Below are 15199 nucleotides of genomic sequence, written 5' to 3'. Positions count from 1 at the left end.
TAACGCGCCCTTGGCCGCCGAGTAGCAATGAAATACACCGAAATACTAGGACAAATTGTTGCATCGCTCATCACTGGAGGTGTCGGCACGTTGCGTCGGTGCAGCTTACGAAATGTGTGCCCCGTTTGCGCTAAGTCTGCTCGCGCTCCGCGCAGCTATCCTTCGAAGCCCAGTCAATGGCACCCGTTCCGCCTCCTTCCGCTCATTCGCTTTGCCTTCTAACATTCGCAGGTCCCGGATCTGCGCAAGGAGGAGTTCTTCCTCAGCCTCCTGCGCACACTCAAGATTTACAACCGCATCATGTTCGCCCGCCTGCGTCGCTTCAAGAAGGCCGAGGACTTCGGGTGAGTGTCGCGCGCGGGTTTGTCCACGTGGTCTTCCTTCGATGCTCTGGCGGCGATAGTTCTCCCAGCGGTTTATTAAGACCGATTTTAATCTCGTCCTCCTGAATAGAATACTCGAGTGCGATTTACTTTTGCAGCATGGTTAACGTGGCGTTCAACGGGCATTCAGTATATCTCAGTGCGCGGGGAGTGCACAAATGCAAATGCGCCTGCAAAGAACAATAAGCTAAAATAGTCGTCGCTACGTGGCATGGAATAATTGCAGATACGTACAATTTCAGTCTGCAGTTTTACACCACGAGTTATATGCATGTACAAATTCTAGTAAGTAGAGTATGCGTTGTTTTTCCTTTCTTTCTTTTGTCATTCTTACAGCTCTAGTATACGTGACAAATAGATACCATTCCGGTATCCACTTTCTGTATACGGAGTTCCCACGCGAAAATTTCGCCTCCGTTCTTTTTTAAATATAAATCGACGGAAAAGCCGCCTATTAACTATTTGTTGCAGCAGTTAACATGGCAATTAGCCGAAGCGACTACCAGCAGCAACAAAGATGCAGCGATTAGCTTGGTGCCAAATCCAACGACCATTTAGGATCTCGAGAGCGTAGTTTGTACAGAAAAATCTGTTGAGTGATTAATGCAGGAGCCATAAAGATACTATGTAGCGGTGCGCTGCAAAAAAAAAGAACAATTATCACAGATGTCTAATCGCTGAAGGATCAGAAACAGTGGCTGACGTTGTTGCCGCTCGCTACATGAACACAAGTTATAGCCCTCTGTGACTTGAGCGAACGCCGATAACACTTGATAGCGTGAAGCACGTCGTTTATCGTTTTGTCCGTGCTCTGTACAAGATGCTGTTGTCGTTTCTTGCTACAGGCTCTGGATGTCGCCATTGGTCTCTTTGCAGGTGGATTCCAGCCTACCCGTCTACAGCGATGCACTACAGCCTACTGGGAAACTATATGCGTCCGTACTGTCAGTTACTCGTTGCGCCTCTTTTGTTTTTTTTTTCGCTGACTCGTGTGGAACGGTCTCGTGAGCCCTGTGTCCAGTACGAAACGCTCCACTTAAACTGGTTTTCATTTCTCGTCTTCTTTCTAGTTCTCCCAGTCGACTACATTCAGTACCCGTTTTTTCTACTGGACATGGCCCCGTAAGTGTAAAATATTTTCTCGATTTTCCCAGACGTAACACTTGCTGATTGCTTCCCAGTTCACACACACACACACACAAAAAAAATGTCCTCTCCATCTTTGCCCTCCCCCCTTCCTCCACCTCCACCCCTTCAAACCTTGCCCCTTCCTCTTTTTTTTTTTTAATCTTGTTTACTTCCTCGACCGTTCAAAAATTATGGTTTCCGCTCAGGGTGCAGCACATAAAAACAATATACTCGGCCAAGAGGCATGAGCCTACCACAAAAGCCGGAACTCGCGCCTCAGTCTCTCTTTTGTAACTAAGAACATACTATTTCCTCCTCCTCCTCTTCCCCTTTCTCGCTCTCAATAAAAGCCTTCAAGCAACGTGGATGGCTAGTGCAAGAACACGATCATTCAGTTAGGGAGCAGTAAGAAGAAATGATTTCTGTATACATGGGCCCGACGAGTGCAGGTCGACTGTCTCTGACAAGGTCATCCCAAGTAGCTCGCGTCATGCTTTTGCACCAACCCTGTTATAGCGAGGCAGCTTTGCGTGGCGTAGTAATTGGCGTCGCTCAGCCAGCTCGAGCTGCTACTGTAGCTGTTCCATGACGTGGGTTATCGCATGCTACACGAATTAACGGGGAGAAACAACGAAAGTGTTTCCTTTCGCTGCTGTTATTACGGGCACGCAGCTAACAAATCCGTGCGATTTTCATCCTTGCCTCTCTGGACAGACCGATCAATTTCGGCGCCCTCGGAACCATCATGGGGCAGCAGCTGACGTTCGGCTTCGGGGAGCAAGGTGAGGCAAACGATTTTGCCATAGAATAAAGGGACACTTTTAAGTAGAAACACTGAGCCACTTTAGTCTAATGAGGTACTCTTACAGAAGTGTATTCTTGTTAACTTCGCAGGAAGAGGTCGATTACCAGTTGTAAAATGAGTTCGAACTTCCAATGCTTCAATTAAGTTGCACAACCCCTTCGCCAATATGTCAGCGTGACGTCGCTGATTTTGAAGTATTTTCTCATGTTTAAAGCATGTTCACAGAGAAGTTCTGCAAACTTGCTTGTTCGGATATTCGATGCCATCAGAAAACAATGTAGTCAATTTTTTTTTACCGGTAAACAGCTAGTTATCTATACGAGAGTAGACAGTTTCTAAATTCATGACGTCACTGCACGCTGGTGCGGAGACTTCAAAACTGACCTGACCACATGCGTTTAGCTTTTGCGTCTTTACTGGCTTACAGAGCGTATTCTCAACGTAAGGTTGGCTTTTGTGTCATTGTAGAATTCTAAGTTATAACAGCTCAATTTAGTTATGCCTTAAGTGGTCCTTTAATGCAGAAAAATATGTTGATGTATGTTGCCATACCTAACTATACTGCTGACTCTTTACGCTCCTTTGGAAAGAAAAGAGAAAACATCTATCATTTATTTATTTATTTATTTGTTTATTTAATTATTTATTGACCGTGCTTTCGATGCCGAATTATTACACCGGAGAGTTGTTGCGTAACATTGACAAAAGAAAAACTTCGTTAAACACGAACTTTAAAAGGACGCGATAAGACGTTCTTCAAAGAAGTTAGTTGAGGAAGCTGTTGCTGAATGGTTTCGCAGCCTTAACGCTGGAGGTCAATGTGCGTTTGGACGTTACAAGGTAGGAGAGACGAGTTCGTTACGTTGGTGAAAAATGCCGTTATATCATCAGACTTCTCGCACAAGACCACGTGCAAGGTGAATACCACTTGTCCAGAGCGGTCCAGTGGCCGGCTGTGGACTGTGCGAGCGCCTGCAGCAGCTGCGTTCCAGATCAGTTTGTTTTATAGGGCGTAGACCTGGCATGCGGCATGAACACGCGTGGTCTGATTGCTGTGTTGGCCGGTACTTATTTTGAAGCGAAAGCTTTGCTGGCCGCGAACTTGCGATTTCACCGTGGCGGTGCTCCGAGGAGGCACATGACATCACAACGCACGCCACGCCGTGAATATTTCTCTCTCGCTCGCTCCCTAGTTACTACTGCGCATGCGCCACTAGTAGCACCGAGCCACAGGTGTTCCGCCGCTGCGCAGCGCCGCACCTTTCCGCCTCTGCCGTTTGGCATGACGTCACATCACGTTCCTCGTCGTTGCGCTCGCCTCCGCTCGCTTCGCTAGCTGCATGGCATGCCTGATAACATGTTGGAGGATTGAATAGGAGAGCTCGCGTGCGCCGCAACCATATTTGAGGTGGCACTATGGAAGGTGACAATTCGGATAAGCAGGAGGAGGCCTCGAATTGACATCGGAACGAGATGAAGAGGAAACGAATCGCCCAGGACACAGACGAACAGCGCGCCGAACGACTGGCTAAACGCCGCAACATAGCTAGACAACCAGACTAACCTGGACATGCAATCAAGATTAACCAAGACTAACCATGCTATGCCTTAGCTTTCGCTACGTATATCCTGGAATAGCCGAGCTAAGCCACTGCCAGTTTTTTTCTGATACGGTGGCAACCAAATCGGCTGGTGGACCACCCTATAGATAAGTGTAATCCACACGGTACTGTATCCAAGGAACTAGAAAGGCAGTGCTGCAATGGAGGATGAAGACTGAGTTACCTTGTCACTTGGGGGAGCAAGGTGAGCACAAAGCGATGCAGGGACAGAAGACGAACCGCATCTGGATGGTGAACGAACTCCTCCAAGACGGATGAGGCGTGAAAAATGGGTTTCGCCACGCAGGACAAACTGCTGCAGAAACTAAAAATAAAAAGAAAGACCTGCACAGTGACCAGTATCATGCCCGGATAGCTTAGCGTAGCAATCAGATTCTACCACGACGCTAATCACGAGAAACTTTATAATATTTCTGAACTCGCAATATTAACCACTGACTACGAACTGAAGACGTTTCTGCCGCTTGACTTTGCGTTGAGTTGGCTCTTTTCCGAGGACAGTACTTGTGCATTTTACGTACAATCGATTTTAACATTTCATCTATAACATGTTCAACGCTTACAGCTACTGCTAATCGTCTGTTTTGTTAGAAAATAGAACCCTTTGCCACGCTAACGATGATTCCCATCGAAGCAGGCTACTGTGCGTACGTAGGTTCTCCCTCATGCCGGTGCAGACCAGATTTCACTTATAAAATTCACTACAGAATTCACTTATTTAAGTAGATGAAGAAGCATCAACGTATAAGTGTGTACGGAAAATGACGGAGTGTGCCTTGCAACCGTATGCAGCAGCACGGCGTCTCACATGGAACTCGTATACATGAGCTGCAAATTTCAAAGCTTTCAATAATGATCTGCATAGTGGTACAAGTAAGTCACGTTCTCCAGTATACGCGTGAAAAAGTAACTGCTTTTTAGTGACAAAAAAAAAATACTCAGTCTCACTCGCGTACAGGCTCACTCGTACCTGTACGCGAACGAAAACTGAAAGAAACTTAAAAGAGCGTCAGCGTTGCTAACTGTTTGGTGAATAGGTTTCGTTAGCTTTTCGTTAATTTGAGGATCGCAGTTTCGACTGCGACCCTATTGCAGTTGCGAAATACACGAACAGCGGCTGCAACACTGACGCCTTTCCACCAATCATTTAAGGGGATCGATGGTGCATAGCGCAATCGCCTTATTGATTGATTTGCGAGGATTACATGATGTCGTGGTATCGCGTCGAAAGACATCCAATGGGTTGCACTTTTCTTTTCCGTATAAGCGCACGTCAACGATGTGGAAACAGATGCGGCAGTTGTTGCAGCAGTGATGAGCACGCTAGGTATATGCTCCTGCTGCGCTCCCTCAGTTTGGCTTCACCGCAACGCGAACAAGCCGGAAGGTTGAAGCGGAGGAAGCGCGCATGCAGCCATTCCGCGTGCCCTTGTGGCTGACCCATCGTAAAGTGAAACATGCCGAAAACCAATGAATACGTCGGCCTAGTTTAAAATTAAAGGAACTGCTGCGTCCGTATAACGTGTCTGTAAAAAAAATTGAACGGATACGTCCGACGTGTATACCTTGAGCCACCACAATTAAGCAGAATATACACGGCTACAGGTATTATCTGCGGCTGAGAAACACCGGCCTTTCATTCGAGACCACTTCTATTCCACCCACTACCCCCTACCCTTCTTTTCTTTTTCTACTTGCTGTCGAACGTCTCTGCCATGGTCATTGATTATCTGACTGGCGCACCCGCAGGCGCGCTGTACGATGAGCACGGCAAGCTGGTGGAGTGGTGGTCCCGCGAGACGCACCGCAAGTTCGTCACCGGCGCCCGCTGCCTCTCCGAGCAGTACGACCAGTTCAACAACCCCATCACCGGCATGAAGGTATACATGGCACGGGCTTGGCGCCGATCGGCTCGGAGATCCCACATAGAGCGCCATCATCAGCTGCGTTTATGCTTCTGAGGCGGGCTATTCTACTCAGAAGCGGCAAACCTAACTTCTCGTCTCTCAAAATTTTAAACTTGGACGTAGCACTTTGGAGTGTTGCCTTTTATTCCTTGCTATTCGAGCCCCGGGCAGCACTTGTCAAATTAACGCTTTAGTCACGGCGATTCTTATATTAAGGCGGACCCCCAACGTAACGTTACGTATTTAGTACAGTGCTTCCAGACCTGTCACTATCCGGGAGACCATAACCTCAGCGGTTGCGGCTAAATCTCAGCCCTCTAAAGAAAATTCACTGTCTTCGAACGGCCGAATGGGGAAATGCATTTGCGTCTTTCTGCCAGGTAGCTTTTCGTTGGTAGCTTTTGCATTTCGCCAACAGTACTAAATGATATTCTGCAAAAATCATGCCAAATGATGAAACATCTGATAGGGCCATTCATGCGGCTGCAGGCTCCTTTATCTGATAAAAAAGCCGTTATATAGGACTATTAAGGGAGCATTTTCCCACTAAGCAGCGCAAAATCCGCTACAAAAAAAGTTCATTGATGCGGCGAAACAACCTCATGCTGTTTTGCGCACACATTTCTCTTCAAATACTCTTGAATGTCTCAGTATCAAGAAGAGAATCTTATGCGCATGAGTTGCAACGGCTCAGTAAAGCAAGTTTTACTTTTCCACAACTATGTAATTCTGGATAACATGGCTGAAAGGTACGATTTCGTAGCTAATAGGACGCACTAGGTTCCCTCGAAAGCACTCGAAAGCACTCGAAAGACCAGGTCAGAGTTTATATTTTGGTTCAGTCACCAGTTAAACACTGCCTAGTTTCAAACTTCCGAACGTTGAAATGACATGTACCCAAATAACTACAGTGGAAGGATATTTAATACCATAATTCGCACGGTCAAAATATGACCATCGGGAATTTCAGGCATGGTATTCATGTCATATTTCACTAGACAAAATACTTACGTTCACTCATAGTCGCTAACACAACGGCAAAAGTGAGAAAGGCACGCTGCTTCAGAGTGGCTGTGGATGTATACTGAAACCGAGGGGGCAGGCGTTTTATGAAACCCTCGATTCCTTTACATTCTCAGTGCTCTACTCCTCACTGAAAACAACAAAGTACCTTCAAGATTTTCCTCCAATTTCGTAAAGTATTCCGCCTATATGTTAAGGTTATAATAAGCAGGCTGCCTAACTTTGAACTTGCTAAACACATGCGGTCCTATCGTGCTATAAGACGAGCAGCACCAAAACCTCAAGCGAAATAACGTGGTTTCCAGTGGTGTAATTATGTGATAGCTACTACTACAGTCGTCTCTGCAGAACAGTTCCTAGCAGAAGCGTTCCGAGAACACGGGCTATAAAATGCTACGTGTCTATATAAAGGTTTCAAATGCACTGAGATGGCGACGCTGATGTGAACCCATTTAGTGGCGACCATCGTTGTTTTGTGGCCGTGTCCATGTGCGTGCGGGCGTGCGTGTTTATAATTTAAAAGAAAGCTCATTTAACCTATGTGATCCCCGCAGCTAAGCGTCAACAACACCCTGGAGACGAGCATCGCCGACAACGCGGGCCTGCGACTCGCCTTCAAGGTAAGTGCCGGGGAAGGAGCCAATGACGAGCCGACCGCGTACTGAATCCGCCTACGCGACACAGGCTTTCCGGGTGTACATGACCAAGTACGAGGAGCGCTACGGCATGTACTCCATACCCGGCATGGAGCCTTGGACCATGGAGCAGGTGTTCTTCATCGCGTACGCCCTGGTGAGCAATGTCAAGATTTTGGATCATATACTCACCTTTCCATTGGGGAGCTAGAGCAGGTTACCCCTCGACTGTTGCATGTTGGTATAGAGCGACGTAGTTTACTGTACTTAGTGCTTTTCAGAGAAATAGGGCTATCTACGAGAACAACACGGCGATATAAATATACTTCCTAACATTATGCGGCTTCGTCAACCGCGGTGGCTCAGCGGCTATGGCGCTGCGCTGCTAAGCACTGCTAAGCGTTCGGCCCAGCCAAGTGGCCGAGTTCACTTCCGCGTTCGACAGCGGTTCCAACAGCTCAAGTACCACTGAAAAGCTTGGTTGCCACTTATTGATTTCCAACACTATATCCGTGGTCTATCCCGCATTATTGCGTAGGTTTGCGCACCTGTATATGCTGGAAAACCCGCATAAACTGTTGTACGAGGCATTGGCTCAAATTTCTTTAGTTAGGAATAATTAAGTTCGCGTCATCAACCAAGTTATCAGTTTTCATTCTCGCTAGCCAGCTTCGAGTCTAACTTTTTAAACCGTTCATGGTTACTCACGCAGTTTCTAGGAGGATGATCCTGTGGTTAGGAATTTCTGCTGATGTAGCAATTAAATTATCTCTTTACATTTTCCTCATCCACGCCAAAGAGCGCACACACGATAACCGAAGTAGTATCTATATTGTTTGGATTAAACCTGTGCGATTCAGTGCGACTACCTAAAGTCAGTATATTGCATCATTGTTTCGGAGGCATGCACCTTCGCTCTCGAAATGTTTTTTTTTTTTCGCAGACATAGTCTTTCGGCTGAAAGAATCGACCATTTTTCGGTATCGCGCGCACTGTTCAGAGAAGTCATCGTGTTTGGGCGTAAAAAACAAGAACATTTTCTTGCACGACTCAATTGTACCCGGTGTTACAACACGGCACCTAGCATTTTGCCTATAGTGCGCTAAATGGCTCGACACATTGCTGAGAAAGCGCGCGTAAAACGACGATGTTAATTCATTTTCCCATTATCTCAACGCAAGAAGCACCCCCCGCCCCCCGAAGGCCTCGAACTAATCGCGCCATCTGCCGGCTGAGCGCGAGAAACTATGGCGAGTTGTGAAGTCGCTCTCCCCACGACACCACCGCGCAGTTCATACACCTCTTATATTCTTCTAATGTGGTAGCGGTACAAGGTAGATATAGAAGTCTTTCGGAAGAGTGAAAGGATGTGTATACAAAAATGCTAGAATGACAAGCACGTGTAGCATACTTGATTAACTCAAGCAGGCTAGGTGACCATTTGTCACTGCCCCGTTTCAGAGGGTATGCCAATAGATTGTCATCGTCGAAGGTATTTACCCAGCGAGACCCGCAGGAAACGTCCACCTTCCAGTAGTGCTGGAAGCGCTTCTGGAAGGCGCATTAAGGTGAATGGAAGCATTAACCAGTCAGCAGTCGAGATAAGCAAGAGACGTTTAGAGTATTGGTAGAGAAAAAGTAGGGAAGAAATTGATCGGACCGCATTTGTTACAGGCATACGCAACTATACAAGGTAGACACCGAGGTTTTAAGGCAATGATAAACGATTAGGGAAACATAGACAAATTGCTATACACCCTTGAACAATATTGCACCCTTTGGGCCGTATCTTGCCACACAACGATAATCGTCATCTGTCTTGTCCGCATTTCCTTTCTTTAACGCTGCGAGCACGGTACTTCCCAATAACGAACGGCGTGCGCGTTATCAGCATGACATAGCATTCCCGACCGGAAAGTAGCGGGCGTGGCATTTTCAAGAAAGGAAACGCAAGCAAGGCAGGTGACGATTATCGTTGCATGGCAGATATACACCCCAAAGGGTGTACCTCTGTCTTAGAGTGTGTAGAGTGATAAATCTCTATAGATTACTTGATTAGCTCAAACAGGGTATAGGTGACGTTTTGTCGCCGCCCCCTTTCGAAGGGGATGCCAATAAATCATCATCATTATCATCATCATCATCGTCGGTTGAGAGGAGACCGGGGTCGGAGATGGAGGGAGAGCGGAAAGCCGCCAGCCGTGCGAGTGTCGTGTCGCGCGATCCTCGTGCGCATGTTTTGAAGAAGCCGTAAAACTTCGGGGCTACTGCGCCCTATGCCTCGCGGTAGCGCGAACGAGCAACAAAATAACCGAGGTGAAGGGCCGCATTCCAGAATGCCAAACTCTGAAAGGCCCAATCAAGCGTCGACGCTAAACAAGAGAAGGACGACATAATTGCACGGGGAATACGATACGAGTAGGATACAAAATAAGTGAATAATGAGCACGAAAAAGAAACAGAAACTAGAGATATAATCAACAGTTAATTATCGAGTAATCTGAGCCAGCATGTATGCCAACCTTGTCTTCTTTAGCGGCGACACTTCCTTAATCCTTTCTTTTCGTGCAGACGAGTGCAGACTTGCAGCCGTGTCTCGAGAAGGTTAGAGGCGTTTTGTGCTTTTTGTGCTGCACTTCGCTGACTGGACTGTACCCAAACTGAGCAGACTGCGCATCCTCTTCTGCATGAGCAGTCGAAAAACGTCCGACTTTGCATGCAGTCGCACTTCGCACCCACTGTCTGACTATATGGCCTTGCCCGATTTGCCGATTAACGAGTTTCCTTTCTGCAACAAATTATAATCGTAACTTTCACCTTCGTAACTAATCCTAACAAATCGTAACTTCCACCTTGTTCTCCAGCTAGACGAGGTGCACGCTCAATTATTATAAATTGTTGCTATGCGTCGTGCCTAACGAGTCAAGCGTCCCAAAGCGCTGAGATTCACGAGGAAAATTCGTGAACGTATTTTATGCTGCCTTTTTGGCATGCGTCCGTAACCAAATGGTTGAAGCATCGGCCTTCCGGCCTGGAGTAACCGGGTTCGGAACCGACCATAGAAAATAGAAACCACGTTAGTGGGTCAGATGGGAGTGCGCACGGTTGCGACGATGTTTTGTTAGAACGCGACCTCCGTGGGAGCCGTTACTAAGAACCAGCCTACGTGAAAGCCCTCACTAACAGTGTCCCTAGCTAACGGGGTCAACGTGGGGTGTTGTTTGGCGCTGTCAATTCACTGCTGCGCTTAGGGGCAGCTGCACATATTCTATCGACAATTACAGCTAGACGGTACATTCTACTTCTTCTTGACTAGTTCAGTATCTGGTTTGCCATGCCATAGCGCCAGAATAATTCGACTGACCGTTCTGTCGCCTCAAACGAGCCTAAAGGGCTGCAGAAGCTTGAGATTTCTCTCTTGTCGGATATTAATGCGACAGCGTTAAGGGTCCCGTGTCGCAGAAAATCCTGTGTCGGCACCCGGCGCCCCGCGTTGGACGTCGCTTCGGAAGAAATAATTTTGAACCACGCGTACCCAACCATGCAGGCCCTCCATGTGGCGCAAGGAAGTTACAGAACTAATTGAATTTCTCAAGGTAAAATACGTAGAAAAATCGTAAAGTACGGCTTACACACAACCTACAGACACGATAGCGTCAGATTGTAATTTGAATATACGAGAAAACATAATTCTGCTACGCGGAAACTCAAACACAAATCCCTTTTAGCACGATAGCACTTTCCAGCTGCCGTTTAAAGTTCGTCTTAGCAGGAGCGATGCGGTCCCCTCGGTTCCTTGCTTGCTGCAGCGTGTGCCGGTGAACATTACGGTTACATAAACTGCAGTTGCCGGGAAGCGTGAGAAGCACTCGGGGATCTTTGATTGGCGAAGCTTAAGCGTCCTCTAGTATTTTTTTTTTCAACGAAGAAGGCAAAGCAAGATCGTATACGTCCATCTGTTCGTGAATTTTCTAATTTATTTCCATATTTTGGTACATTTTTGCCCTCCGATACTTGCTTTAGCTGTCCCAATTTTTAAACCGGAATTGAAGGCTATTCTACTTGGTAAAGGTTACGGAGCCCAAAGACTAACACGGAGGCAAATACGGAAAGCGGCGCCATTGTCCTTTTTTTATATTTTCGTCAGTCTTTCATCCGACAGCGAGTTCCGCATTCTTACCTACGGACCAGACAAACAACCAGATATGCTTTCACTATTGCATTGCGCGTTCTCTATTACAACGTGAAGAGGAAACGCTAGTGCATTTGTATAGTGTTCTCTTAGCTACTTCCTGTTTCTCTTTGTCCCTTTTAACCCCAGTCGCGGTGCGAGGTCTCCCGGAAGCGCTCCATGTACTTCTACCTGCGGCCCCGAGACCAGATACCCAACCGCTTCAGGTGAGTTGTCATCGACGTAACAACTGCCATGGATTTCATTTCACTCACATGGTCGGGTCCAGAGTGCGTTCTGTCGCGCTACCCTACCCGTATCCATGGCAAGTTTGTTTGTTCCTATGAATATTCCGGAGTCATCATGCCATGTACCTCATGTTACTTGTCACCAGGTAAATTTGTTACAAGTTGATCAACAGGAGTCGAACATGCGATTTCCCTGGTAGGACCCGATGCTTCGCCTTTCCTCAGTCCTCATTGCTCTGCTTTTAACACTACCGGGTCAGATCTTGAACATATGTTGAACTACCCAACTAACCAATTTGGACGTGGGAACATCAGTAGCCGTAGCACAATTATTTGGTAGTGCAATGCACGCGTAATGCGGAGGTTGTGGGCTACGTTCCTACTACTGGCAAGTTGAATTTTTTTTTTCGTCCACTTTAATTTACCTTTAGCCTACCATTTTCAAACTTACATTAAAAATTAGATTTATTTCTCCTATCAATTTCTTGCCTATATCTGTTAGCTTCATATGGTCGTGGCGGACAAAAATCGGGCCACTCGGTTCCCCTTCTTTTCGCTAATACAAAAATAATGTGTTACAAGCATGTATCCGCAACAATCTGGACCCATATCAACAAAAGCCAGCATTTAAGGATAGTCATTGGCGTGATAGCAAAAAGGCAAACGTAGCGTGAACACGCAATCGTGGGCGACACCACGAGAAATTTTGTCAATGTGGGTTCCCTTCCGCGCACAGATAATGCAAAAGCTCATCCGCGAGTAAAAACGAACCATATCATCAATGCTTCTGAGTACAAGAACCATCATTCCAGTGGTTTTGTCCTTTCTTTTTTTTTCTTATAAGTGTTCCACGTGTTCTGCCAGCTTCTTTTCGTTGTTCAGAAACAATTTCACGTGGTCCCATTCATCATCATCAGCAGCAGCCTATTTTGTGTCCACTGCAGGACGAAGGCCTCTCCCTGCGATCTCCAACTACGTGGTCCCATTGCTGTGCAGTAATTGTTTGTGACCAGATGCTCAGTTATAGAAGACATTCTATTAGACGACACCTGCTGCCGCTTCAATTGATGGCATACACAAGTCTAGTACGCGTTTTAACTACGTGGACGGCGGCATCCGAGACAGGACTTGGGGTTGAATCTGCTGGTCGCCGTTACAGTACTTGTTACTCTACGTTTAAGCCTTAAGTCACGTGACTATCCGCGGAGAGATAGTCGGGGCCGGGGCACAAAGGTTGAAGGAAGTCAACGGGGCCCACAGCCGTAAACTGCAGCATATGCCGACTGTTGCTTGTACAGTAAGACTTTCTGTGCTTTCGTACCCCAAGCCACGCTCGCATGCTTTGCAGGACCATCATCCCGCTGATGAACTTCGAGCGGTTCTCGTCCATCTTCAACTGCAAGGCAGGCACCATCATGAACCCAGAACAGAAGTGCATCGTGTGGTAGCCAGCCGGTCTCTCCGCGTGGCGCCCCCAAAGACCGCACCAGCTGGCCAATATAACTGCGCCATAAAGTTACCGATGTCGTGGTTCCCTGTTCTTTTCTTTAACGATGCCCTACTTCTCGTTCAGCATGAGGTCACTCAATGCACGCTGTATGTTCATAGCTATAAACACAATTATATGAGTTTTGATCAAGATTTCTTTGCCCAACGTGTGCGCCAGGCGTAGCAGCAAATCGGACTACTTGCTTTGCATTGGTGTTGCTATCGCGGTTTCCTGACTTCAACGGATCCGCACACAGTGATACATTATTTGAACCTGTAATTTCTTTAAATATTAGTAAATAAAAATTTCAACCGTATTGTCGTTTTTGCATGGCTTTTTTTACGCTTACAGACTTAATACGTTCAGCTCATTAAACTGATGAGTTCAGCTAATTTAACGAGGTCATTTATTACCAAGTGATTCAACTACTTCGGGTCAATACTTACTTTATGATGAGTTCATACTGAGTTCAATATTCTATGATGACTTCATGAAATGCTATATCCTAACCCTAAGCTGGCTTCCCTTTATCCAGAAGTTGATTGCGAACTCGTGCAGAAACTCTCGTAAGGTGTCGTAACAATCCCATCAATCTCAGGCCGTAAACCTTTCCCGAGAACTGCACCGTGGTGACACACAGCAACGTGCCCGGTGTGGCAATGCGTGGCTATATTGCGCATATATTGCACGCATTAAAACACGTCTCCTGTACAAGCGTGCGAGAGCAACGGGCGCTTTCCTCTTCTTTCTTTTTTTTTTGAACGCAGCAGCCGCTGATCATGGTATCAATAAGGGAAGTTTGTAGCTTAGCCCATGGCGTGAAGCAGGGACGCAGTAGCTGTGCAAAGTACTACATGTCATGATTCTGGCATTGTTTTGTATCTTTCGGAGTACACATTCGCAGATTCGCGCGAGTTGTTCGTTCGAGTGTGAAAGTCGGGTAGGCTGTATCAGGGACGCAGCCGTAGTGGTGCAAGTGAAGCGTCTCATTGGTGCTGCAGAGGGCGTATATGTTCGAACTGCATCACAAAAAAGAAATAAACCTGTATTGTATTTTATGGTACTGCATATACGTGTATTGTACTCGAGCCCGCCGCAGTCTCAGATGCTTGGGGCATGCCTCAATATCTTGTGCTTGCGCTTCCTGTGGAGACGGACACCTTCCACTGTGGTTAAAGTAGGGTGGACAAGGATTGGTAATGGGGGGGGACAAGGATTGGTATTCTCTGTCTTGCTGTATTCTGGCACATACCTAGGGTAATAGGCAACCTCCTCCTGGTCAGGTAGACAAGCTGGAGGTGAGTGAAATTCCCAAACAATCCTAATCTTATTTTAAAGATGCACGCTAAATAAATCAAGAGTTCGAGGCTATGACATGCGCGCATTGAAACGGACAGTCTTGGAACATGTTCTTTCCCTCACCTAACGGCCGACAATTCGTCATCATCATTTCATCTGCTCCTCACGAGCTGCGGCAACCTCAAGCACATGCGGCACTTCGTTTCTTTGATTAAAGCCATTGTACCGTTAGGGCGTGGAGTCTCTTTCTTGGACGAGATAGCGTGATAGCCGTCCCATACTTTGGTGTATCACACGGTGCTGAGTGACCCGGCACCTTCAGGACGACGTCAATTTCATCGATTCCTTGCATCCCGCTGCCAACCCTGAGCATTCACCAAGAGTTCCCGACAGCCGGCGGACTCGTGGAGTGGCTACTCCAGGGACGCCACAGCCTGCGCTCACAACTGGATGGCATCTTAAAAACGAAATGGAAGGCGCACTACGAGC

The 15199-nt window shown here is 46.9% G+C and overlaps 1 protein-coding gene across 1 annotated transcript in view; it reads left to right on the top strand.

Annotated features, from left to right (window-relative positions):
* Window positions 1-13727, top strand: part of LOC135908190 (neprilysin-1-like) — a 46847-nt gene extending 33120 nt beyond the window's left edge. The window contains exons 16-24 of the mRNA XM_065439939.1: window positions 232-344; window positions 1260-1318; window positions 1454-1505; window positions 2226-2293; window positions 5688-5818; window positions 7423-7488; window positions 7553-7660; window positions 11825-11901; window positions 13271-13727. Of these exons, the coding sequence (XP_065296011.1) occupies window positions 232-344; window positions 1260-1318; window positions 1454-1505; window positions 2226-2293; window positions 5688-5818; window positions 7423-7488; window positions 7553-7660; window positions 11825-11901; window positions 13271-13370 (774 nt within the window). The 3' untranslated portion in view covers window positions 13371-13727. The remainder of the gene's footprint in view (window positions 1-231; window positions 345-1259; window positions 1319-1453; window positions 1506-2225; window positions 2294-5687; window positions 5819-7422; window positions 7489-7552; window positions 7661-11824; window positions 11902-13270) is intronic.
* Window positions 13728-15199: the final 1472 nt, after the last annotated feature.

The sequence above is a fragment of the Dermacentor albipictus genome, chromosome 2 (genome assembly GCF_038994185.2).
Source record: "Dermacentor albipictus isolate Rhodes 1998 colony chromosome 2, USDA_Dalb.pri_finalv2, whole genome shotgun sequence".
Classification (NCBI taxonomy): Eukaryota; Metazoa; Arthropoda; class Arachnida; order Ixodida; family Ixodidae; genus Dermacentor; species Dermacentor albipictus.
Note: the sequence above shows the minus strand (reverse complement) of the source record. Positions and strands in the feature narration are given on the sequence as shown.